The sequence below is a fragment of the Pristiophorus japonicus genome, chromosome 9, assembly GCF_044704955.1.
Source record: "Pristiophorus japonicus isolate sPriJap1 chromosome 9, sPriJap1.hap1, whole genome shotgun sequence".
Classification (NCBI taxonomy): domain Eukaryota; kingdom Metazoa; phylum Chordata; class Chondrichthyes; family Pristiophoridae; genus Pristiophorus; species Pristiophorus japonicus.
Genome location: NC_091985.1, coordinates 27,853,218 through 27,880,661, shown reverse-complemented (window position 1 = coordinate 27,880,661; position 27,444 = coordinate 27,853,218). Strand labels below are relative to the sequence as shown.

The window sequence follows — 27,444 nt, the reverse complement described above, 5'->3', positions numbered from 1 at the left end:
CTGTTGCAGCTTGATATTCTGGCCTTGTCAATACTGTGCTGATTATATTTTTGTACTGCTGGACGAGTTTTTATAGTCACTGGCACTACTGCGGCAGTACATTTACAAAGCCCCAAGGAGTCTCTTCTGTGGACTGCAAAGTGCGCAGGCTTCAGTTTTGCCCCTCTATTTTCTCATCAAAAGTAGCTGATGGGACAGTTCAGTCTTCCAATCGGAAGAAAATAGAATGGTAGTAAAAGAGACTCCATGGTGGAACAAGCTCGAGGGATTGAATAGTCCACTGTTCCTGGGGCTTCTGTAAATGTAAAATGTGTTGGATATTGCACTGGCCAAAGTTGTACTGGAAGTGGCATGAGGGAAAAAATGCAAAAATAGTCCACTGTTATCAGTCCCGCACCAAATGCTTTGCTGCACTCTTGAGGCCATTTAAGACATGGCACCAGGTCCAATAGTGGATTGTAATGGGATAAAAGTATATTCTTCTTTCCAGTTTTCAGTCCTCTTCTCTTCTCTTCTGATGCTGGTGACTCATCAGGGGCAGATTCACAAATGCCAATAGTTCTCCAGTGTCTCATCCCAAGTGTCAACTTTTTGTATTGGCCTAGACACCAAGGGCCCAAGTTTCCACATGATTTGCGCCTGATTTCTAGGAGCAACTGGTGGCGAACGGACTATCTTAGAAATCGCAATTCTCCACATTTTTTTTTCTGCAGTTCTAGTCAGGTAGAACAGTTCTACTTTGGAACATAATTTTTTCTTCAAAAGGGGGCGTGTCCGGCCACTGACGCCTGATTTGAAAGTTTCCACAGTGAAAACGTACTCCAAACTAAAGTAGAATGGAGCAAGTGAAGATTTTTGTAGAACTGAAAAAACCTGTTCTACACATTAAAAAATCAGGCGCAGGTTACAAATTAGGCGTCCAGAACGAGGTGGGGGCGGAGGGGGGTGGAAAGGAACTCATTAAATTCTACAATAAATCCTTATTTATACTTTTACAAATATTATACAAATAAATCCAACCTGAATAAACAAAGAAAAGATTAAATAAACCATCTTCCTACCTGTGTGAAAGTGCTTCAGCCAGGGAGAATTCTGCAGCCATTCGTGCCGCTGAGCGGGAGATGGGGAATGGGGGGTGGGGGGGGGGGGGGGGAGAAAGTCGTTCGTGCCGCTGAGGGGGAGGGGGAGGGGGGGGGGGTGGGGAGAAAGCCGTTCGTTGCCGGGGGGGAGGAGAAAGCGGTTTGTTGTTGTGGAGGGGAGGGAGGGGAAAGAGACAGCGGTTTGTTGCCGGGGAGGGAGGGGAAGGAGACAGCGGGTTGTTGCCGGGGGGGAGGAGAAAGCGGTTTGTTGTTGTGGAGGGGAGGGAGGGGAAAGAGACAGCGGTTTGTTGCCGGGGAGGGGAAGGAGACAGCCGTTTGTTGCCGCGGAGGGGAGGGAGGGGAAGGAGACAGTGAGAAGGGTAGCCTCAGTGCTGATGTGCTGATGGCAATGTGATTTTATTAAAAAATGTTCAAAAATTAAACAGCTACAAAGAACTACAAAAATGGTCGAGTGCCAATGTTTTTTTTCACACTGAGCATGCGCGAACGCTCCAACGCGCACGCGCAGCGTTGCCGGCAGGAAAAAAACTAATTTAAATAGTACCCGCCCCCTCCCACTTACAAAATCGGCGCGAGTGTAGGCTCCGCCCCCCTGGGCGCCGCGCCAAACAGACAAGAAGCTGCAAAGCACTCGAGAATAGCGCGTTTTTTTTCTGGCGCCGTTTTAGGCGCGAAAAACGGGCGCCCAGCTCGGAGGGGCGCCCGTTTTTTATCCTGTGGAAACTTGGGTCCCAAATGTTGACCATGTGAGGAAATTACAGCCGTTCCTGTCCTCGATTAGTATGTACAGTCTCGTCTTGTCCAGCAAGAATTTCTAGATAGTAGTCATGAATGATAACTCTGGCATCCTTTCCCCTCCCTCTCGCCTCCTACTACCCTGACTAAATATTGCATTCAGTACATAATTGTGTAAATATGTGATGGTATAAAATTAAATATTTTTTTTAATGTGGGTCAGTCTCAACTATTGTTTGCCCATGCTAGGAAATTAAACATTTTCCTACTTTTTGCACCCAATTCTGTGTTGGGGTTAAAAGAAGACTTATCTTCCTCAAGATAGACTCCCTAATATAAGGAGTCGACACCCACCCATACAGCGACCATGGAATCACTCAGATGAAACCTCAGTTAACCGTTTTTTATTTGGACATGCTCGGGACGGTTCCGATGAACAACAGTTTGTAATGACAGTTACACATTTCCTGCGGTGTGCGACCCTCCTATAAAACCATCGATTGGCCTACTGCTATAGAGATTTGTTGACTCTTATCAGACTAGCTCTGAGTGGTTATTCCCCACCTGTCCATCTCTCATCACACTCTTCTGGAATGTGTTCAACTTTGCCTCAGTTTATCATGACGTGTGAAGTAACCTTGCTTCCCAGGGCTTCCTAGTTTCTCATGAGATTCAGATGCTCTTACAATCTATGTTCCCAAACATTTGTGTACTTGTTCTGTACTGAATATGTAAGTTTCCATCGGTCAATTACCATCCCTACCGTAAGACAGAGGAACACCCGATTCCTCAGAACCCCCTAATTCCCTTTAACCTGATTCCATGCCATTCCCTTATGCTTCTTACTCAAGTGAACTTTTTACCCCCTTACACTCTGTATTAATCAGGCCCCAGCATGTATAACAAGTCTAGGATATAGCTCATTCTGCACTGAGCTAAATGATGCACCTCAAACTTGTCACCCTTGGAGATGGCAAAAATAGGATAATTTGATTCTATAATTCCGGGCTGCATTCAGATCCAAAGTTCAAAGCTCTGAGTTGAAAGAATAGTGTGCTAACTCACTGTATCACCTTGTGTCACAAAGCTAGGTTTGCTTTTAATATATTTTCACTATAAATCAGAATATTACAAATTGCACTTTTTAATATGTAGAGGCGATTTTAAGATGAATATAACAAATCAACAGCATATTATTGACACAAAAGTTGTCGTTAATGAGCTTACATTTTTCACTTCGAAAAACTTGAACAGTAAAGTTTGAGTTGTAAATTTCTTTTAGCTTCCTTAATCTTTTTGTACATATTACCGTATCGATTCAAAAATAACTGAAAACAGGTGCTGGGACAATTTATAGCTATGTGAAGGATTGAGGTTCTGTAGTTCTTCAAGAAAATGACAAATGCAATTAAACCCCATGAAACTTATTTCTTTGACCTTGGATATACTTCATGAAGGAATTAGTGTTTTATTTTCCTACAATTATGATTTTTTTCCCCCCTATTATTTCCATAACTTGCAAACTACAACTGAATTTTCTAGAATTGAACACTGCAAACTACTTTTTTTTTTAAGTCATTTCACTTCAGTTAGTGGTGAAATATGTAAAAAATGTTAAATCTTGTGCTTTAACCGTAAAATTTAATTTCAGATAGCTGTTTTAATCTGTGGTTCTGCTATATTGTGATGCTTTTATTTTTAACTCTTCACCGCAAGAACAACCCAGGTCAGCTGCCAGTCTGCGCTTTGTACTTGAGTGGACCTGGAAAAAAATAACTCGTACCAAAGAGGAACTCGACAACATCTGTAAGTCCGCAGCTTGTGAATATTTTTTCCCCAGTAGTTCTCAGCTTTTACAGTACATAGTCCAGTATTAGAGGTTATATTTTCTTTAAAACGCACGGGTGGCGAGAGATGGTGTTGAAGTATACCGAGCCTTTTACCTTTCCCGTTTTGTTCCTTTTGAAGGTGGTGACTCACCTGCGGTGCAGATTCACGAATGTCAGCATGTGTTTCTAAACTATTTTTTTTTAAATTTGCTATCTGTTCATACCCATAAAATTAAAAATTTTTCCTGGCTCTAGCATAAGTTTTGTCTTTGACATAGTTCCTATATACTTGCGTTGGGTTTTAATCATCTATCTCTATGGACAATGGATTACTTCCATGACTGGAAGAAAAGTATTGTATGTTTCTGTATTCTATGAACAGTTAGTCACCTCAGTAAATTGCTTTTGTTTACCATCCCCTAACTCAGCTTATCACTTTGTTAGTAACTTGTTTTTAAAAAATAATGGTTTGCTGTATGCATAGATGTGTACATGAATCCTAAAATAGAAATAGAAGCTTGGGCAGCTGAAATAAACAGACTGAAACAATCTTTATGTTGTCTAGTGTCGCTAGATTACAGGTGGTTCTTTATTGCTGGTTTTAATTTCCAGATCAGTAAATCTGTTCATTGTACTGATCTGAAAGATTTATGTATCCATACCATTTTGGAAAATTAAAACTTAAACAAGCCATATCAGTCTTTTCAGTTCAGAACATTGCGTGTCTTTATATCTTCTAGTACAGTGTTGACACGAGCTACATCTTGCTAATTGAGATTCAAGATGTGGCTAATTACGTTTCTGATGAATAAAAAATGAGTAATAGATAGTCGTTGAGCATGTGATCTCAGTACTCGTATTCGCATGGCGTACGCATGTGCACTGTAACATTTTTGTGCGTTTGTGGGTAAAATGATAAACAGTCACAGTCCGGCCATAAGGATGGCTTATTTGAGATATGAAAGTGTCACGATGGTAAAAATCAAAGGTGCTCCCGATCTTGAGGATGAAGCAGTGCAGAGGGAATTGCATGACCTGGAAGTCCTCAGTGCTGACAGTAGATGAAACAAGTATTAAATTCCCTGCAGCCCTACAATCCTCCAATATATCTGCGCTCCTCCTATTGGGAGAAATTATGAGCATTTCTCACTTTCTAGTTCATGGTCATCAATAGAATTGTCTCCGATAGCATTGTTCACTATTATTCTGGAGTATGTTTGTTTTCCATGAGTAGGATACTCATCCCCAATACCACTGAAACCCTTATCTATATTTTTGGCATCTCTAGCCTATTATTCTAGACCCTCCTTGCCAGCCTTCCATTCTGCTCCCGCCACGAACTCCAACTTGACCAAAACTCCTGCTGCCTGTAGCCTGCTCTGATCGCCCATCAGCCCACTCTTCGTTGGCCTACGCTGTGTCTCTGTTTCAATTGGTGAAAATTCTTGTCCTCATTTACCCCCCCCCCCCTCCAACCACAGCCTGGCCCAACCTTTATTTGTAGCTTTTTCTAGCCTTGCATCTCCACCCACAACTTTTAGTCCTCTGATTCTGGCCACCTGTGCATTTCCCCCTTCCTTGTTACTATTGGTGGTAGAGTCTTCAACTGCACTGGCCCATTTATCTGGAATTCACGCTTAATCTGTCTAATTCACCATTTCTCTCTCCGCCCTTAAAAGCCTTCCAAAATCCCATCTTTTTCACCAATTTTTCCAGTCACCTTACAAAGCTGTCTCCCACCATGCTCATCTGTGCTCCTTTATCCCTTTAATCTATGTCCCCCACCATCCTTTAGTAAAGTGCCGTAGGATGTTTTCTATGCTTTAGGATGCTTGTATAAATAAATGCAACCTGCTGTTCTATATATTTTCAGTTATTTTTGTCAATGTAGTGTGGGCTTTGTAGGACGCCAAGCTGACCACCCAGAGCAAATGGGAAGACTTTTATTTTCAATATTTGATTGCTTTTCTGGAAGTTTTCAGTTCCTGAATTAGTAGCTTTGGAAAGATTTTGAACAATTTGGTTGGTTTTGTGATAAGTTATCGATTGGTAGCTTTGCCTATCTATCTAATAGTTTTTGATTGGCTCACCACACACTCAGCTATATTTGGTCTGATCAGTATGGGAGTTATTTGAGTTGTTCAGAAGATGGTGATGTACACTTAAGGTGCTACACACTACTATTAAAACTTAGTTACAGCGCCGATTAGACTGCTTGATGAATTTATATATTTGAAATATGAGCTTTAACATAAGAATTAGGAGCAGGAGTAGGCCATACGGCCCCTCGAGTCTGCTCTGCCACTTAATACGATCATGGCTGATCCGATCATGGACTCGGGTCCACTTCCCTGCCTGCTCTACATAACCGCTTATTCCCTTATCGTTTAAGAAACTGTCTGTTTCTGTCGTAAATTTATTCAATGTCCCAGCTTCCACAGCTCTCTGAGGCAGCGAATTCCACAGATTTACAACCCTCAGAAGAAATTTCTCCTCGTCTCCCCTATCAGTGGAAACATCCTCTCTGCATTCACCTTGTCATAATCTTATATGTTTCGATAAGATCACCTCTCATTCTTCTGAATTCCAATGAGTAGAGGCCCAACCTACTCAACCTTTCCTCATAAGTCAACCCCCTCATCTCCGGAATCAACCTAGTGAACCTTCTCTGAACTGCCTCCAAAGCAAGTATATCCTTTCGTAAATATGGAAACCAAAACTGCACGCAGTATTCCACATGTGGCCTTTTCATCAAGAAACATGGTCCGTTATCTAGGTGTGTTAGGCTGACTATTGGATTAAACTATTTGTATTTTGGCCAAACCTTGAACATTAACATCTATTGACATTTTTTTACCTAGTTTATTGTTCTATAATTTCAACCCATAGCCTCTTCCTAAAAACAATTTATTTTTCCTTTGTGTGGTCTTGCCATGTTGACGACATCTAGCTGAAACCTAACCAATGTATAACTAGCAACTGAAAGATATGCAAATCAGCTTGGAGCAAATCTACATCTTGTGGGGGTGGTGGGGTGGCGGGATTTGGTACTTCTCGTCTTCCTGTCTGGAGGGGGCTAGTGTTTGCTCAGTAACTCCCTGTGATAACGTGGCTGACATCACTAATTTGCATGTATAGTACTGCAGGCATGAGTTAAGTGGATCACCCCAAATGAATTAATAGAAATAGATAAATTACATGCTCAGTTGTAAAGAATCTTGCATTACAGGTACATTTATTCTCATTAAAATGCTGGCTGTTGATGCAGATACTAGTGTAAGTCAACAAGTGAGGGTTAATAGTTGTGAGATATTCAAGATTGTTTTGAAAAGGTTGCCACATCCTTAACTCTAGTGTGTTTCACTTTATCCTTTAACCACTAGGTGTTCCACTTTTTGATGGATCGTGTCACTTCATTGACCCACACACACTCCAGTCTCTGCAGCACTGCCAGATGTTACTTAGCAACCTCACCACCATTGTTAGCTGTTTCCTTACTGAAGCCCAGGAGCTGACTGAGCGAGGTGTGTGTATAAGTGTTCCAGCTGCCATTCCTTTGTGTATATTGCTACTAATATGCCATTTTATTTTGTGTGATCAACAATATTTTTAAGCCTGTGCTAATTCTGTTTCCTTAATCATACTAACAAATAACCATCAAATACAATTATGTGGCAGTAACCTACAAATAAACATTTTGAGGCAGCTTTTCCAGTCATTTTAACTGCTTTTTGTCACACAATTGGTGGTGATGATAAGGAGAGACTCTAGCTAAATATTTAGCACTAGTTCATTACGACATATTAAAAAATTCTAGAACTCCTTTTGTTTAGCATATTGATATCAAATATTTTTCAACAGGACTGGTTGATTTAATGAACAAACGCATTGTAGGCACCCTGATTTCTCAATACGCTCAGGTAGTGTTATGGTTCTGTCGTGCTGGCCTACTCCCAGAGGGTTCAGGTAAGACCAAGATATATTTTTTAAAACTGATTATCAGCTAAGCAAAAATAACAACATTTTTATGCTATACAGTCTACATAAATGCTATTTACTTTTCTCTTAGATGATGCTGATGTATTACAATTATCCAGGCCCATCTACAACTATCCAGTTATACAAAATTATTATACCAACAGGCGGCACAAGTTGGAGCGTTTATCAAAGTATGTTCCTAGGGATTATTTTTGTGGAATTGAATGTACAGTATTGTGATCCTCAAATCTGCTAAATAAATGTACAGTTCAACTCCATTTTGCTTTTTATATGTTCCTAGTTCATAATTTCTGATTTTGAAATCAATATCTTGCATGTAAGTTTCCCCTGGAAAATTATTTTTAGAGGAAAATTGATTTTAGGAAAGAAGCATTGGATAGTCACAAGATGACTCATATTTCACACTTCTGTTATACTGTTTGCTTTGCCCAGAGGCAAATGGTGTTCAGACTGCCTGTTGATCGATGGGATGGTTTCAGAGACTGGGGATCACATAGAGCAGTTGTGGAAAAGGGATGAAGGAGGAACAGGAAAATATCCACCATCAACTCTTCACGTAAGATTGTGATTCATGAATGGTAAAATTGGATTATTAGAAATTTTGCAAATGTTAAAACTGATTGTGTTTATTTTTAATAACAGGCTCTTCTTGATGTGTATTTACTGGAGACTGTCGATGAAACGACAAAGCATGCCATTGTATCCTTCAGTTGTGTAGAAGTTTTTTTTCAATGTGTGCAGCCTTTCTGGCTTACTGATTCTGCAAATAACTTGTGCATGGAAAATAAGATTATGCTCAAATTTATGCAATGCACACCATGTACTGCTTGAAAATACTTAAGTTGAAAATACAGTAATGGAAAACTATACAGAATTTGTGTGGTAAGTAGCAGTGCCTGGAACAATATAGAGATATCCAATCTAGAAAGAAAACTGTGAATAGTAGTGTACTTGTTTGGAAGATAATTGGTCAAACTGGGGTTACCTAATAGGGAGAAGACAATTTTGAGTAAGGGCTACTTTCTGGCATCCTTAAACTAGAGAGAATCAGTGTATCTTACTGCTTACCCGATTACCAGTGCACACATTTTAAGCCATGATGCTAGTAGATGATGTTACTGGAATTATTGGTGCTTGCCAAGTATTTTTCTTTATTTCAACTACAAATCATTCAAAAACAAGTATTGAATGAAACTATAATCATTAGTACATTGCATTCTTTGTGGGAAAGCCATTGAAGTGCGGCCAACTGGCTGATTTGCAAATACCTGGCCTCCTGTTGTGATTTTAATTATATAGGTAATTACTTATAATTTGGGTGATTGTGCTTATGTTTTGGAACCTTAACCTTTGATTTCCAGGCTATTTACCTGCTGCTAGATGTTCTTTCTTCTGTTCCTAACAAGAATGAATCTTCAATTGAATCCTTTCCACCTGCTTTTGCCGTACCTGTGGGTCTGGTGAACCTTATCCAAGGTTTTTGGCTTTTGGATCACAGTGACCATGAGGTAAGTACAGACACCAGAAATAATCTCTGCTTGCCCCTCAATTGAAACACATTGTTGATTTTCTGTTGAAATTTTAATCTGCCTAGGTGGATTACTTACACATTGAAAATTGATTTTATTTGCTCAGTTAAAATTGTATACGATAACTTACAAACTTTAAGAATAGCTTTACTAATCAAGGTAATGAGTATCACACAGGAACTCATCTTTTTAGGCTCAAATCTACAACACGTAGATATCAGTGAAACATGTGCTGTGAAGGTCAAAACAAATGACATGTCTGCAAGAAATCCAGACTAGATGCGATATACACTAGCATTCTAAAGGAAATCAGGAAGGAAATGGGAAGTGCTCCATTAAATATTTTAGGAGCACCATAGTTACTGGCACAAGGATTGGTAGATAGTACATTGTCATCCCAATATTAAAAATAAAAAAGAGAGTGACATGGCTTGTAAATTACACACATCTACAGCGAGAAGAAACACTTTATGGCATTATACAGAAGGTTATTCTGCTCACCTAAAGCAAGCAGAGTTCATAAGGAATAATAAGCATGGATATAGAAGCAGTATGCCGTACATCACCAATCTGCTGGAATGCTTTGACGAGTTAACTAAAGTAGTGGTTTATTACCATCACAAGGTAGATACAGATGAAGGAGGCCATTTGGCCTATCCAGAACGAACCCCCTCCCCATTGTTTATTTCATCTGTTTCTTAAATAATTTCTGCAAAAGCAGAGAAGGAAAAGGACTCCGATATGATACTATTAAGTTACTGAAAGTTTCAAATTAATTTAAAGTTGTTGACAACAATATTAATTATGCAAGGGCATTGACAATCTTTGCGCAGTCAATGAACCGATAGCATCTCCCATGTCCCAAACGGTCGCCTCTCTCCAAACATTATTGCAACCCGCAATTAAAGCAATTACAACCCGCTCTCACCTGAACACTTGCCTGTGGTATAAACGTCAAATGCATTAGGTGACACCGAGGATTTGTTTGCTGATGACATTTCTATATGTCCCAGACACTAATTCCCTTTTAATTTGTGCTTTAAGACGTGTAAAACAATCCCTTTATTAGATGGTTTGGATGAAGTAGGGTGGGAGGAGGCTCATTGTGGAGCATAAACACTGACATAGACCAGTTGGGCCAAATGGCCTGTTTCTGTGCTGTAAATTCTGTGATTGAGACGCAAGATATGTCTGTGATAGAACTGTCCCTATGGTAGTAAAATTATTCAGTATATTGTGCAGCAAGAACAGCCACAGAAATCATGAGAGTAAGGTTTGACGAGTCTAAACGAAATAAGTGGTAGTGATCGTCCGTTGGAAAATATTGCATTTTGATATTTTCTTTTATTCCTTCCCCATTTTCCAAGAATGCTTTGGATCGTATTTTACATCCAGCTACCAGCAGGTCGCTGTCCTCATGGCAGCATGTCCGGATCATACAGGCCTTGATGTGCCAAGGAGAGCATAGGAAGGCCCTTCGATACATGCAGGCAATGAAACCTTCAATGTCTAGTAGCAGTGAGGTTAAACTTCACCTTACTGTGCTGCTGTTTAACAGGTAACTGAATTGATTCTGAAGTTTATTTTTGCAATTCTTCTCACTGCTGGTTGAATTAAGGGACTATCCTTTCAGTTGTTGGAGGTAGATTTGCTTGTAGGTACAATTGCTATAACACATCAATTGTGCCAACTGTTTTGCGAGCATGAACAGCACGAGTGTAGTTTCTCATTGGGCTCATTTTTTCGTTGTGGGGGAGGAGAAGAGAGAAAATCTCAGGACTGTTAACCAAAATTATATGTACTGTGTCTCTAAATATAAATTGGGGTTGACCCTGTCGAATCAGACATTACTACATCTGTATATTTTTAAAAATCAATTTAACTTGCATTTATGGTACTTCAAGTACCAGCAAAGTAACAAAATGACCATAACAGTAAGACAACACTGCTACTGTTGCGTATGCAATAACTCAATAGGTTTAGCGACTTGACTCGACTTTATTAGCTCCCCCTGGTAGCAGGTAAACCTAGGCATACATACATGACATAATTCCCCCCTCAAGATCTTGGTTTATCAGTCCTATTTACAAATTGAGATGGTCCGGGGCTTTCCGCTCCCTCGTTGATCGTCTCAGTTCAATTCCAGATCTGGGTGAGCTCTCCGAGTCATTCATGATTTGAGGCTGGGTAGCCGATCTAATGGGAGTGGCAGTGTCCATGTTGGGGATTGAAGGCCCAGATTCACTGACAACAGCAGGGTTTTCTGATGGCTGGATATGAATCGGTTGGTCATAGATGGTCGTGTCTTCAAGCTGTTCCGGTTCGTCGGGTGTGTGCCGCAATTTCGTCTGATCAATGTGCCTCCTGCATGTTTGCCCATTAGTGAGCCTGACAATAAGCACCCTGTTACCCTCCTTGGCCATAACAGTGCCAGTGACCCACTTGGGGCCTTGACCATAATTTAGCACATACGCAGAATCATTAATAGAGATGTCGCGTGACACGGCAGTGCGAACATGATACTGCTGATGTTGACATCTGTTTTCGACATGATCGTTAAGATCAGGGTGGACAAGCGAGAGCCTGGCCTTGAGACCTCTCCATCAACAGTTCAGCAGGGGGGACCCCGGTAAGCGTGTGGGGTCTCGTCTTGTAACCAAGCAGTATGCATGACAAGCGAGTCTGCAAATAAGTGTGAGTTACGCGTTTGAGGCTCTGATGGATTGGATGGCCTTGACCATTGGACGTGGGTTTGAATGGTGCGGACCTTGCGTGCTTGATACCGTGAGTCTCTCAAACTCTTGAAACTCCAAACTCATGAAGCACAATCCAATGTCGGGCAGACCATGAGTGGCGAACATGGCACGTAGGCTCTCAGTGGCGGCTGTGGATGTGCTGGATGACATGATTACCATTCTATCCATTTGGAATATGCATCCATCACCACCAAAAACATTTTTCCCAGGAAAGGACCCGCATAGTCGATGTGGATCCTCGACCATGGTTTGGATGGCCACGACCACAGACTTAGCGGAGATTCCACTGATGCATTGCTTAACTGTATGGAAGTGTTGCACTGATGCACACATGACTCCAAATCAGAGTCAATGCCAGACCACCAAACGTGAGACCTGGCAATGGCCTTCATCATCACAACACCGGGATGGGCACTGTGTAAATCCCGTACAAATCTCTCCCTGCCTTTCTTGGGCATAACAACATGATTACCCCATAGCAAACAATTAGATTGAATGGATAGTTCGTCTTTGCGACGGTTGTAAGGTTTGGTCTCATCGCACACTTCCCTGGGAATGGCCGACCAAGGACACAGCGTTTTGCAACCGATAAGATCGGATCCTGGTTGGTCCAGGTCCTAACTTGTTGAGCAATGACGGGCAACCCTTCACTCTCAAAGACATCCATGACCAACAGTAGGTCTGAGAACTGTGGTGTTTCCACCTCCGGCGTGGGCAACGGTAAACGGCTCAATGCTTCGGCACAATTCTCGGTGCTAGCTAAGGCTTCTTTCTCTACCATGCCGTAGGCTCTTTCCGTTTTAGACATGCTTCTCGACACATACGCAACGGGTTGTAGTTTGCCGACTCATTGGATTGTTGGAGCACGCAACCAACCCCATGTGATGAAGCGTCATAGGCCAATACTAAACACTTGCATGGGTCATAATTTGTTGGAACAAAGCAGATTTCTAGCCATCTCGAAGGTCTTGTCTTGAGATACACCCCAAACCCAGTTGTTGCCTTTTTCTGAGCAGCTCTAATAATGTGCTCCGTTTAGGTAAGACATTACCGAAGTAGTTGAGAAGACCAAGGAACGAACGCAACTCTCTCAAATTCTGGGGTCTGGCTGCATTTTTGATGGCCTCTGTTTTTGATGCCGTCTGCAGCAATCTTCCTTCCCAGGAATTCGACTTCCAGTGCCATAAAGACGCACTTTGAATGTTTCAGCCTGAGCTCCACTTTGTCCAGATGAAGTAGAACCTCTTCCAGGTTGTGCAGGTGTTCGGCAGTGTCACGACCTGTGACCAAAATGTCATCTTGGAACACCACGGTTCTAGGGACATCTTCAGTAAACTCTTCATGTTTCTCTGAAATATGGCTGCAGCCGCGCGAATTTCGAGCGCACAGCCTCTACAAATATACTGTCTGAAATGGCACTGATGAGGCCGATGATTGCCCCCACAACGCCAACAGGGTGAAATCGCATTCGTGCTCAATGGTGGACTTCTAGCCGCTACAGGTTTCGCAAACAGTTGGGTAGGCCCTGCCAGGTGCAGCTCTGCCAACCAACGACAAAATCTGGTGCACCTTACTTGCCGTGGAGTTCTGACTCTGCAAGGAAATCTGCTTTGTACTATCGACCGTGGTCAGGCAAGCCTGGGCGATCGTGATGGCCCTGCTCAGATCCAGCGTCTCCGCAGCCAGCAGCTTTTGCAAGATCACCTCGTGGTTTATGCCTATTACAAAGACGTCGCGCAGCATGTCTTCCAACGCGGTTCCAAACTTACACGGCCCGGCGAGACGTCTCAGTTCGGCAACAAATTCCTTCACGTCTTGGCCCTCGGAACGAACATGCTTGTAAAAGCTATATCTCGAGATAATGATGCCTTCTTTAGGTTTGAGATGGTTCCGAATCAGAGCACACAATTCCTCATAGGTCTTTTCCGTTGGACGTGCAGGTGAGAGGAGATTCTTTGAGGCCATAGAATTTTGGACCACAAACCGTGAGGAACACTGCACTGTGCCTATCTGCGTCAACATCTTCATCCATCTTGTTGGCCACGAAGTATTGGTCGAGGCGATCTGTAAAATCCTTCCAGTCTTCTCTCTCCATGAATCGCTCCAGGATTCCAACGGTGCTCATTATTTGTGTGTGTGTGTGTGTGTGTGTGAAAGTTCGCATTGTGCCTCGTCGCCAAATGTTGCATATGCAATAACCCAATAGGCTTAGTACCGTGAACTCAATCAGGTGCGACCTGACCCTACTTTATTAGCTCTCAAAGTGAGGATTAAACATGGAGGCATTTTTTTATATACAAGGGCTACACGTGTGTGTCTGTGGCCCAAAGACCTCTGACGGTCGCACCCCCTGGTGACAGGTAAACCCAGGCACACATACATTACAGCTATATTTATGTTTTTGGACAACCGTACCGACAGAACACTTATTATCTGTTTCGGAAGCTCTACCAACCACGGCTTTCTTTTGTGGAGGATTTATCGTAGCACCCTGTTTAGTTGTAGCCCCTCTCCCTTTATACCCTTTCTTATCACAGCTATGTGTCAGCTCTGCTGTAACTCCCTTTTGCTTTTGCATGAAAATTATTATTCTGGGCTGCTGCTAATGTCCTTGCAATCAATTATCTTTCACTCCGCTTATTTTTTCCCTTTCTGAAGGCTATTCAACTATAGGATTCATTCTCTTACAGGTCATGCATCCAAACTCAGCCACTTCTAAAGGGCATTTCCAAACTATCTTCTTTATTTTGACAGGATACAGACATTCCAAACATTGATTGACTATTTAAAATATTATCATTTTAAAATTACGTATGTTCACACAAAATTATTATCCAATAGGCCCCAAATAGGTTACGTCCATCATCTTGAAGCTGGCCAGTATGAAAAGCTACAGCTGAATAATTTGCACTCCCTGCTTTTGTTTTCTGTAGCACCGTAGACAGACAAAGTTAATTGTCTTGTTATCATGTGTACATCTATCTGACACCAGAGGGGTGCAAGAGCTGGGCATTTAAAGTTGTACTTTTGAAACTGCCTTTTAGACAATGGTTGAAAACCTGCCTATAAATACTGAAGACACCAAGGTGGGAGAAAGAAGTGTCCAGAATAAGGAGGCATAACCTTAAAGTTAGAGCTAGGCAGTTCAAGAGTGATGTCAAGAAGAACATCTTCACAAAAAAGGTAGTAGAAATCTGGAACACTCACTCCCAAAAAGCTGTTGAGGTCATAAGAACATAAGAAATAGAAGCAGAAGTAGGCCATCTGGCCCTTCACACTTGCTCTGCCATTTAATAGGATCTACCTCAATGCCACCTTACTGCATTATCCCCTGATTCCCTTAGTATCCAAAAATATATTGATCTCTGTTTTGAAAATAATCAACGACTGAGCAATCTACAGCTCGCTGGGGTAGAAAATTCCAAAGATTGCAACGCTTGGAGTGGAGAAATTCTCCCCATCTCAGTCCTAAATGCCCTACTCCTTATTCTGAACTGTGACCCCTAGTTCTCGATTCCCCAGCCAGGGGAAACATCAAGGTCAATTGAAAATTTCAACACTGAGATTGCTAGGTTTTTGTTATGGGCATGTTAAAAGTTTGTGTGAAACCTGAGATTGAAGCTAAGCACAAGAAACATTTATTTTGTAATATTAAACTTTCAGGTGTATGGTGGAAGCTTGGCATCTACTTCGACTAAATGCTAACAGAATAAATGTAGAGGACCTGCTAAGGCACATGTATGAATTATGTCAGGAGAATGGGCTGATGGAGGAGCTACTTAAACTCCCTTTTACTGCTACTGAACAGGTAAGGTACCCACAAATCACTAATTCTTAAGACAACTGAAGTCTGGAAAGTGGAGTTAATTTTTAGGTCTAATTTGGAGAAACAATATTTTCTGTTCAAATCATATTTTAGTAGACAAGCGTTTACTGTTATAACAGGGTTAATATAAAAGCCACGTGAACACAGCATCCTGCAATATTTGTATAGTTTTATACTTATTTTTTTTCTTCGGCAACTTTCTCCTCCTGCAATGTGGACTCATTACTGGGGATCTGATTTGTAGGTGGGTAGGCACTTTCAGCATCTCGATCAAGTAATAGTTCTTCATGTGTGAGCCCCGGTGGGCGGGCGGGGGAGGCGGCGGCGATGAAGGTGGGCATCAGAAGCAAAATCACCACATATTTATGTTGTCATAAAATATTTTTTTTCTGATTTTTTTTTTTTTAAGTTTTTAAAATTATGGTTTAATATAAACTTACCTTAGTGGGCAGGGTTTGTAACAATAAAATGTGTTTTTTACATTTTACTATGTTTTTGTATGTTTTAAAACTCTTACGCCTGTAAAAGTAGGCTCTGCCCCTGCTTTTATCAGGCGCAAATGTTTTCAGGACATTCGCTGGGCAAGATATGGGTAAATGCCACAATCTTGCCCATGCGAATGTCCTGGATGTGGAGCTATGGAGGATCTGTCAAGCCAGTTTTCAGCGCATGCGCATTGTGCAACTGAAAGCCAGCTTTTGCGATGCCTTCCCGGGTCCATGTACACTCCGTATGGACCTGGGAGGCAGGAATTTCTAGGCCATAGTGTTCAGAAGCAGAAATCGTGGCCCTTTTCTGTCACCCCACCCTCTAATCTAATCCGGGGGCTTGCTATTATCCCTACTGTCACGCCAGCTGAAATCAGCTGTCGATACACAGACTGCTGATCAATTCTGAGCCTTTCCTAGGCTCAGCTATTAACTGCCTTTCTAGCTGAGCCATCATGGAAGCCAGTTATATAATTACAGTAACCATATTTTAATACTTCTGTTCATGCTATATATTTTTTTCGATCTTGAGCATGTATTTGGTTATATGTTTAGTGTTAGCAACACGAAAGTACTAATGTCAAAAATAATTCTCCAACGTTTACCTCCTAAAGTGTACCAAATATGCTAACGCTCTTCAAAATGGGCATGCAGAATTTGATGCTTTTGAGAATTCAGATTTATCATCTATTCACAGGAGTGTTTGGAGAAGTTTTTGAAAAACAGTGGCAGTCTTCAAAACCAAGAATTTCTTTTAGTTCATCACCTTCAACGTGCCAACTATGTACCTGCCTTGCAGCTTAATCAGTCACTGAAAATGAGTTTGGTAAGTTGAAAACCACCTCTATTTGATTATTGTTTTTAATTATTGGGGGCTGAATTTAATTCTGTCTCCACATCAGCCGAGGGGTGTGCTGGGGAAAGTGGGGAAAGAGATCTTTCTGGTATACCTTAACAGCTTTGTATGAAATATCAACCTCACCCACATTTGTGGCGTTTGAGTGTAAAAAGCAGCGCGATATTCTAGGATAACATTATGTTAGTGTTAAAACATTTATGTGGATACAAATTTTGGTGTCTCTTTTTTTTCTTTAAAATATTTTATACATTTAAGCCCATCTGAAATTGTTCAGGCCTTTGGTTTGCAACTACGGAGCAGTGTTAATTATCTATCACAAAGACCAATTTATTATATCATCTAAATGGGTTTTTGTGTGTGTGCGTGTGTATAATGTGTGTGGAATTCAAAACCATTGAATGATGAGCAAGAGTAAATCTGCCTGTGTAGATTAGATTAAACTTGGCCATGGCTAGTTATAAAGGGCCCAAGTTTCCACATGATTTGCGCCTGATTTTTAGGAGCAACTGGTGGAGAACGGACTATCTTAGAATTCGCAATTCTCCACATTTTTTTTACTGCAATTCTAGTCAGGTAGAACAGTTCTACTTTGGAACAGAATTTTTTCTTCAAAAGGGGGCGTATCCGGCCACTGACGCCTGATTTGAAAGTTTCCACAGTGAAAATGTACTCCAAACTAAAGTAGAATGGAGCAAGTGAAGATTTTTGTAGAACTGAAAAAACCTGTTCTACACATTAAAAAATCAGGCGCAGGTTACAAATCAGGCGTCCAGAACGAGGTGGCGGGGGGAAGGGAACTCATTAAATTCTACAATAAATCCTTATTTATACTTCTACAAATATTATACAAATAAATCCAACCTGAATAAACATTTATAAGCAAAGAAAAGGTTAAATAAACCATCTTCCTACCTGTGTGAAAGTGCTTCAGCCAGGAAGAATGGTGCAGCAAGCCTCACAAAACGAGGGAGCCGACCGAACACGGGCGGGGTGGGGAGGGAGGGAGGGAAGGGAGCCGACGAACGCGGGCGGGAGGGAAGGGAGCCGACGAACGCGCGCCAGGGAGGGAGGGAAGGGAGCCGCCGAACGCGGGAGGGAGGGAAGGGAGCCGACCGAACACGGGGGGTGGGGGAGGAGAGGAGGAGGGAGCCGACCAAACGCGGGCGGGGGGGGGGGGAGAGGGGGGGGGAGGGAGGGAAGGGAGCCGACGAACGCGGGTGGGGGGGGGCAGGGAAGGGAGCCGACGAACGCGGGCGGGGGGCAGGGAGGGAAGGGAGCCGACGAACGCGGGCGGGGGGGCAGGGAGGGAAGGGAGCCGACGAACGCGGGCGGGGAGGGAGCCGCCGACCGAACGCGGGGGGTGGGGGAGGAGAGGAGGAGGGAGCCGACCGAACGCGGGCGGGGAGGGAGAGGGAGGGAAGGGAGCCGACGAACGCGGGCGGGGGGGCAGGGAGGGAAGGGAGCCGACGAACGCGGGCGGGGGGGGAGAGGGAGGGAAGGGAGCCGACGAACGCGGGCGGGAGGGGGAAGGGAGCCGACGAACATGGGCCGGGAGGGAAGGGAGCCGACGAACGCGGGCCGGGGGGGAGGGAGGGAGGGAGGGAAGGGAGCCGACCGAACGCGGGCGGGGAGGGAGCCGCGACCGAACGCGGGGGGTGGGGGAGGAGAGGAGGAGGGAGCCGACCGAACGCGGGCGGGGAGGGAGCCCGCCCGAGAACGCGGGGGGTGGGGGAGGAGAGGAGAGGGACCGACCGAACGCGGGGCGGGGGGGAGAGGGAGGGAAGGGAGCCGATGAACGCGGGCAGGGCAGGGCAGGGCAGGGAGGGAAGGGAGCCGTCGAACGCGGGGGGAGGGGGGGGGGAAGGGAGCCGACGGAACGCGGGGGGGGGGGGGCGGAAAGGGAGAGGAAGGGAGCCGACCGATCGCGGGGGGGGGGGCGAGAGGGAAGGGAGCCGACCGAACGCGGGGGGGGGGGGGAGGCGGGGGCGAGAGGGAAGGGAGCCGACCAAACGCGGGGGGTGGAGGGAAGGGAGCCGACGAACGCGGGCGGGAGGGAAGGAGCCAGGGAGGGAGCTTACCGAACGCAGGGGAGGGGAGGGAGGAAAGGGAGCCAACCGAACGCGGGGGGGGGGGGGGGGGGGGGGGAAAGGGAGCGGTTCCAGACGGCTGGCGGGAAAGAGAGAAGGCTGCAGGAAGCCTCAGAAATTGAGGAGCCATTTCCCGATGGCAAAAGGGGGAGGTCGTTGGGAAATGGCTGCCTCAACTTTCTGAGGCTTCCTGCACCCTTCTCACTGCTACAAGAAGCCTCTGTGCTGATGGCAATGTGCTTTTATTAAAAAATGTTCAAAAACTAAACAGCTACAAAGAACTACAAAAATGGCCGAGTGCCAATGTTTTTTTCACACTGAGCATGCGCGAACGCTCCAACGCGCACATGCAGCGTTGCCGGCAGGAAAAAAACTAATTTACTAGTACCCGTACCCTCCCACTTACAAAATCGGCGCGAGTGTAGGCTCCGCGCCCCGGGCGCCGCGCCAGGCAGGCAAGGAGCTGCAAAGCGCTCCAGAATCGCTCGTTTTTTTTCCGGCGCGTTTTAGGTGCGAAAAACGGGCACCCAGCTCGGAGGGGCGCCCGTTTTTTATCATGTGGAACTTCCACAGGAGTTGCTCCTATTTTTTGGAGTATCCTAAAAATCGCAATTCTCCACATTTAGTTTGCTCCAGTTTCAGTGAGTGAGTTTCAGTTTCTTTTTATTCTTTATTTGAAAAGGGAGCGTTACCAGCCATTTACACCTGTTTTGGCCATTTAAGCAAGTTTAGACAGCAAAAAGTTACTCCAAACTAACTTAGGCCAGCGTATGTGCCCACTTTTGTACACTCAGAAAAACCTTGCGGACACTTTAGAAATTAGGCGCAGGTAACCAGAGATTGCGGGGGGGGGGGGGGGGGGGGCGGGGCGGGGGGGAAGTTAGAGGGTTTTCCAAAGCATTAAACACTTCACTTTTAACAATAAAGAACCATCATCAATATGACCGTGTTATGATAGGAATGGCAGGTTTTTTTTTAAATCCCAAGCAGCAAGACTGGACAGGGTGTAGGTGCTATCAGCCTGATTAAACTGAGTATATTTTTAGTAAAAAATAGCTAGATATTAAAGGACTGGAAAATCTTTGAAGATTCTTTTCTCTTCTCTTCTCTCCACCCAACCGCCCCCCCCCCCCCACCCCCCCCCAAACCGGATCAAAACTCTTTTCTTCCCCTCACCCACCACGCCCCCCGATCAAAAATCTTCCCCCCCCCCCCCCCCCCCAGCAACCTGTCTCTTGTAACCCTCAGCGTGGGAAGGCAGCGGCCGACCTGTGCAACAGGCCACTCGGCCCGGGATAGGGACAGCGTGCTTTGGGCTCTCCCACACAGCCTGCAGAGATTCGGGCTGCCAGGAGCTACTGCGAGAGTGCGCGCACGTGCCGAGGTCCCGGCACTGTTTTCAGCGCCGGGACCTGGCTCCACCTCACCACCCCTTGTGCTGCGCTGCGCCGAGCCCGAAGACGTCCCAAGAAGCGTGGAGAATTACACGACAAGTTTTCAGCGCCCTTTTTATTCTATGAGGTGCGCCGTTCCAAGGGTCGATGGAAACTTAGGCCCATAGTCAGGAGTCCTATGTTACATAGTATATCTTGCTTCACATAAGCTAATACATTCCAGTGTTGACTGTGGGATGAAAAGGATCTAGCTCTGGAGGAAGAAAGGTATGGAAAGTAAAGAATAAGGCATGAGGATACAAAAAGGGAAAACGACGGGAATAAATATATTTTTTTAATGTTTTATCAGAATGATCGTGATCCTCAAATTCGAGAGAGAACAGCTGCTAGGAATTCTATCCTGGAGCAGTATGGAAAAGTTCTTCCAAGGGTACAGAGAAGGCTAGCAACTGAACGTACAAAACCTTACCATAATTTAGCAATTTTACGCGAAGGTGAGACGATGCTTCAAGATTATTCTAAATTTTGAAATCTGCAATCTATAAGTAACTTTTCACAAGATAGATATAGCTGAAGAAGGCGGTGGCAGTGCATCTTAGCTTGTCCATCCAAAAAGACCCTAGAATTTCCTGCTTCACGACAGTGATCTGTTTTTTGTTTGTGACACTAGTGTTTTTTTGTTTTCTACCTGACTTCCAATCGATGCTATCTCCATGTAGAGAGCTGTTTGTTGACACTGGACTTATGTTTGGCTTTTTGCTAAGTTAAACCTATGCTCCTTTGTACCACTGGCATAGTTTCATTTAAAATAATATTATGGATTTTCCTTTTTAATGCTACATATCTCTGAGGTTAATATTCAGTTGCTTCTTTTCAAGGCTGAAAAGTCCAAATATTTCTGGTCGTTCCTTGTAACTCAGTTCTCTGATACTAGGGATCGGCTTTATGGTTCTTTTCTGAACTACATCCAGTGCTTGAATGTCTGACATGTGTCTCATTGACCAGAACTGGACACGGGTGTCTGTGAGCTCACCAAAGCATCACACAGTTTGAGCATGATTTCTTTCAACTTGTACTGTGCTGTTTTGATTATTTGGTTCATCGTTCCATTTGCTTTGTTGATGGCTGCTACACAGTGGTTTGATTTGTTGAGTGTTCAGTCTCCTAAAACCTGTGGATCTTATTAAACTTCATCCACTTAAGAATTTTTATTTTGTTTTTGCAAACAGTTACACGGCCCAAACCATTATCTACTGTGGCGAGGCGGACTACTTCGGGAAGTGTGATTACTCGTGCAACATTCATCAGTTCAGTGCTTTCCAAGGTTAACGAGGTGTGGCTAAAAAACGAGCAAGAAGAATCTCTGTTTCCTCACTACAGGTAAGGAATTCTAGTACTGCAGTGGCGGTCTTGGCTACTCCACTGTGTGCAGCCAATAGCTGACGATGATTTCCTTCTGTGTGTCTGCCATACAAAATCAGAATATGATATAAGATGAGTAAAAAGTAGTATTTGATGCCAAATTTAGATTTTAAAAGCTTGTAGATTGAAGGGCAAAGGTGGGACTGAGTGAGTTAAAGATGTCTGTAGTTTTGAACTAATAAAAAGATTCGCTCAAACAGTAAATGGTAATAATGGGGTGGAAATTGCAGTCGGAGGCTTCCCGTGGGCAATTGCCTCTGACCTGAAACATTTCTATAAAAGTACCTGGTGGTCCCGGAGGAGCGTGAGATTCCGGTGGGGAGGCCTTCTCTCCCCGCGCTGCGAAGCACGCTCCCGTCCTCGAGGTTCCCACACAGAAGATGCAGTCACGTAGAGACAATCACTATCACTAGGGTGGTAGTGCTGGACAGGCTAATGGGACTCCAGATAGACAAGTTCCCTGGTCCTGATGAAATGCATCCCAGGGTATTAAAAGAGATGGCGGATGTTATAGCAGATGCATTCGTTATAATCTACCAAAATTCTCTGGACTCTGGGGAGGTACCAGCGGATTGGAAAGCAGCTAAAGTAACGCCTCTGTTTATAAAAAAAAAGGGGCAGACAAAGGCAGATAACTATAGGCCGGTTAGTTTAACATCTGTAGTGGGGAAAATGCTTGAAGCTATCATTTAAGGAAGAAATAGCGGGACATCTAGATAGAAATAGTGCAATCAAGCAGACGCAACATGGATTCATGAAGGGGAAATCATGTTTAACTAATTTACTGGAATTCTTTGAGGATATAACGAGCATGGTGGATAGAGGTGTACCGATGGATGTGGTGTATTTAGATTTCCAAAAGGCATTCGATAAGGTGCCACACAAAAGGTTACTGCAGAAGATAAAGGTACGCGGAGTCAGAGGAAATGTATTCGCATGGATAGAGAATTGGCTAACTAACAGAAAGCAGAGAATCGGGATAAATGGGTCCTTTTCAGGTTGGAAATCGGTGGTTAGTGGTGTGCCACAGGGATCGGTGCTGGGACCACAACTGTTTACAATATATATAGATGACCTGGAAGAGGGGATAGAGTGTAGTGTAACAAAATTTGCAGATGACACAAAGATTAATGGGAAAGCGGGTTGTGTAGAGGACACAGAGAGACTGCAAAGAGATTTAGATAGGTTAAGCGAATGGGCTAAGGTTTGGCAGATGGAATACAATGTCGGAAAATGTGAGGTCATCCACCTTGGGAAAAATAAAACAGTAAAAGGGAATATTATTTGAATGGGGAGAAATTACAACATGCTACAGTGCAGAGGGACCTGGGGGTCCTTGTGCATGAATCCCAAAAAGTTAGTTTGCAGGTGCAGCAGGTAATCAGGAAGGCGAATGGAATGTTGGCCTTCATTGCGAAAGGGATGGAGTACAAAAGCAGGGAGGTGTTGCTGTAACTGTATAGGGTATTGGTGAGGCCGCACCTGGAGCACTGCGTGCAGTTTTGGTCACCTTACTTAAGGAAGGATATACTAGCTTTGGAGGGGGTACAGAGACGATTCACGAGGCTGATTCGGGAGATGAGGGGGTTATCTTATGATGATAGATTGAGTAGACTGGGTCTTTATTCGTTGGCGTTCAGAAGGATGAGGGGTGATCTTATAGAAACATTTAAAATAATGAAAGGGATAGACAAAATGGAGGCAGAGATGTTGTTTCCACTGGTCGGGGAGACTAGAACTAGGGGGCACAGCCTCAAAATACAGGGGAGCCAATTTAAAACCGAGTTGAGAAGGAATTTCTTCTCCCAGAGGGTTGTGAATCTGTGGAATTCTCTGCCCAAGGAAGCAGTTGAGGCTAGCTCATTGAATGTATTCAAATCACAGATAGATAGATTTTTAACCAATAAGGGAATTAAGGGTTCTGGGGAGCGGGCGGGTAAGTGAAGCTGAGTCCACGGCCAGATCAGCCATGATCTTGTTAAATGGCGGAGCAGGCTCGAGGGGCTAGATGGCCTACTCCTGTTCCTAATTCTTGTGTTCAGCCAATCGGGTACAGTATTCCACAGCTTTCTCATTAATCGCAATGAGAACTCCGTATCTACGAGTTCTCATTGCTATTAATGAGGGGGAAAAAACAAACACACTAAAAACATCATAAAAAAATAAATAAAAAACAACCTCATAATTAAAATTAAAGTTAATAAATATCTTAGAGGAAAAAATTCCGAGTTTTAAATTTTTTTAAATTATGGTTAAAAATAAATGTACCGTAGTGGGCAGGGTTTTTTATAATAATTTTTTAAATTTAATTATATTTTTGTATGTTTTCAAAACTCTTACGCCTGTAAAAGTAGGCTATACGCAAGAATTTTGAGGACATTTTCTGGGCAAGATATGGGTAAATCCCGCAATCTTGCCCTTGCAAATGTCCTTGCACCCAATATGCACGCTGAAAACGGGCTTTTGCAATGAGGCCAGGATTTCTGCACCAATGAGTCTTGATTCTAACACAGTGAAGATAAATTGTTTATGGGATGGCTAATTTGTAATTTAACGGATAAAATTAATATCTGCAGTAGTATTGATTAAATTTTAAAGAAGAAAATTTGTGACCTGGAAGAAAAGGTTTTCTGGCTGGAGGTAAAAGAAAGATTGCCCATCAGCCCTTCCTGTCCAGTAACGAGAGGTGTTCGTCTCCCCAGATACTGTAACAGTATTGAAGCAACAGTAGCTTTAGCAAAGTGATTTGGGAGTTAATTTAGGATTAGGTCAGATAACTATCAATTGATGAAAGACCAAGAGCGTAGCCATTAAAGGGAATAAATAGGGAGATAGCTGTTTGCTTTTGCAAGGAACATGGAGAAACTGTCTTCAAAGAATTGGAAAAATTCAAATATTCATTGCCCCAGGGAAGGCTTTGGATCATTACAATACAAGAAAAGTTTATGTACTGCTCAGTTGATGGAAAGGAGGTGAGTCACCCTTAAAGATTGCTGTGGATGACTTTTGTGCTTTGGAAGTTGCCAGTGCAAAGTGGGTGAAGAAAAATTTATACTGTGCTATTTATGTTTTTCGGATTTGATCTTTAAATGCATAATTATTTCCTGAAAGGTGTACTTTGATCTTTTCGGGCAATATTCTTGGCCTTCAGGTCAGTAAGCCAATGACAAGCCTAGATTCTAGCAGCTAAGCATCACGTGGAGATCTTGTATGTTTAATGAACAGAACTTTAAGCCACCCCTTTTTCAGAATGATAAACATGAACAGTGACACTGATGAAATTTTAAAGTAAATCTTGTGATTTATCCAGAAATTTTACTATCCAACTTCAATGTGTCTACTTTTACTGCGGTACAATCTTTCTGTAATAACCTGCATATGTGCATTAAAGACGAGGTGAAAATAAATTCATAAATGTAAGAAGGAAAACATGCATGTGTTGATCTATGCACTGAAATCTTTTTAAACTTCAGTCCTAGGAATAGTGAATCACCTTCAGTTAATCCCGCTGTCAAATCTACTGAAGTGCCTGATGCATTTGTTGGGACACCAATCAGCAGGCACTCTAGAAGACTGTCCAGGTAGAGATTGTTTTTTGTAATAAATTTGTTTTCACTCTGACTCGTGCTCTTTTTTGCTCTTGTGCACTCTCTCCCTATATTTGGAATGTTATTCCTTATGAGGATCCATTTTAAAACTGGGTTTTAATCCAGATATCTGTAATTATTATATTTTGTACTCATCAGAGTGAAAGATGTCAGTGCTAGGAAATTAAACTTTTCGAAGCACTTCCAGGTCAGATTTAGCAGAGACCAGATGCACTATGTAAGTCCCTTTATTGTCCCTCAAAAATGCCTCGACAGGCAGTGTAGTGGTTATGTTACTGGAATAGTAATCCAGAAGCCTGCACTAATAATCCAGAGACACAAGTACAAATCCCACCATGGCAGTTTGTGAATTTGAATTCTGTTAGAAAAGACAAAAAAAATCAATCGAATTTTGTGATCGTGAAGCTATTGCAGTGTCATAAAAACCAAATTGGTTCACTAACATCCTTCTAGTGAAGGAAACCTGCCATCTTTACCTTGTCTGGCCTGTATGTGCCTCCAGATCCAGACTCTTAACTCCCCTCTGAAATGGCCTAGTAAGCCACTCCGTAATATCAAACTGTTACAAAGAAGTATAATACGAATAAAAGTGGACGGACCACTTAGGTTTGACCTAGGCATCAGATTCATACACAACAAAGGCACACCCAGCTCAGTCGACCCTGCAAAGTCCTCCTTACTAACGTCAAGGGACTTGTGTCAAAGTTGGGAGAGCTGTCCCACAGACTAGTCAAGCCTGACATAGGCATGATTCTGTTTCTGTAAGTATGACTATCGGCCAATGTCCCAAGCTCCTCCACTATCACTATCCCACTGGCAGGACAGACCCACCGGAGGTGGACTCACTGGTATATAGTCGGGAGGGATTGACCTTGGGAGTCCTCAACATTTACTCCGGACCCCATGAAGTCCTATGACATGAGGTCAAACATGGGCAAGGAAACCTCCTGCTGATTATCATCCACCACCGTCCCTCAGCTGATGTATCGGTGCTCCTCTGTTGAACACCACTTGGACTAAGGGCATAGAATGTACCCTGGGTGGGGAACTTCAGTGTCCATCACCAAGAGTGGCTCTGCAGCACTGCCACTGATTGAGCTGGCCTGAAGGACATAGCTGCCAGACTGGGCTTATGGCAGGTGGTGAGAGAAAAACCTACTTGATCTCATCCTCACCAATGTACCTGTCGCAGATGTATCTGTACATGACCACCGCACAGACCTTGTGGAGATGATGTTCCACCTTCACACTGAGGTCACACCTCTATCATGTGTGGCACTCCCATGTACTAAATAGATTAAGCAGTTCAGAACTGGGCATCCAGGAGGCACTGAGATTCATCAGCAACAGCAAAATTGTATTCCACCACAATCTGTAACCTAATGGCTCGGCATATGCCTCACTCTACCATTACTATCAAGCCAAGCAACCAACCTTGACTCAATAAGGAGTGTAAAAGAGGAGTAGCGCCTTGCAAACCTGAAAATGGTGGCAACTTAAAGCTACAACGAAGGACTACATGTATGCTAAACAGTAGAAACAACATGCTATTGACAGCTAAGCGCTCCCACAACCAACGGATCAGATCAAAGCTCTGCAGTCCTACCACATCCAGTCATGAATGGTGTGCACCATTAAACAACTAACTGGAGGAGGAAACACCATAAACATTCCATCCTCAATGATGGTGGAGTCCAGCACGTGAGTGCAAAAGACAAGGATGAAGCGTTTGCAACCATCTTCAGCCAGAAGTGCCGATAATCCATCTCGGCCTGCTCCTGAGGTACCCACCATCACAGGTGCCAGTCTTCA

At 43.5% G+C, this 27,444-nt stretch overlaps 1 protein-coding gene across 3 annotated transcripts in view; it reads left to right on the top strand.

Annotated features, from left to right (window-relative positions):
- Positions 1-27,444, top strand: part of ahctf1 (AT hook containing transcription factor 1) — a 118,728-nt gene that overhangs the window by 44,543 nt on the left and 46,741 nt on the right. For all 3 annotated transcript variants that reach the window (XR_011594987.1, XM_070889214.1, XM_070889213.1), the window contains exons 14-26: positions 3,552-3,641; positions 7,048-7,188; positions 7,526-7,630; positions 7,734-7,833; positions 8,096-8,219; positions 8,306-8,362; positions 9,025-9,171; positions 10,560-10,750; positions 15,612-15,756; positions 16,960-17,088; positions 20,952-21,096; positions 21,832-21,982; positions 25,498-25,605. Coding sequence is in view for 2 of the 3 variants with exons in the window: in XM_070889214.1 (XP_070745315.1) it covers positions 3,552-3,641; positions 7,048-7,188; positions 7,526-7,630; positions 7,734-7,833; positions 8,096-8,219; positions 8,306-8,362; positions 9,025-9,171; positions 10,560-10,750; positions 15,612-15,756; positions 16,960-17,088; positions 20,952-21,096; positions 21,832-21,982; positions 25,498-25,605 (1,633 nt within the window). In the remaining variant the exon portion in view is untranslated. The remainder of the gene's footprint in view (positions 1-3,551; positions 3,642-7,047; positions 7,189-7,525; positions 7,631-7,733; positions 7,834-8,095; positions 8,220-8,305; positions 8,363-9,024; positions 9,172-10,559; positions 10,751-15,611; positions 15,757-16,959; positions 17,089-20,951; positions 21,097-21,831; positions 21,983-25,497; positions 25,606-27,444) is intronic.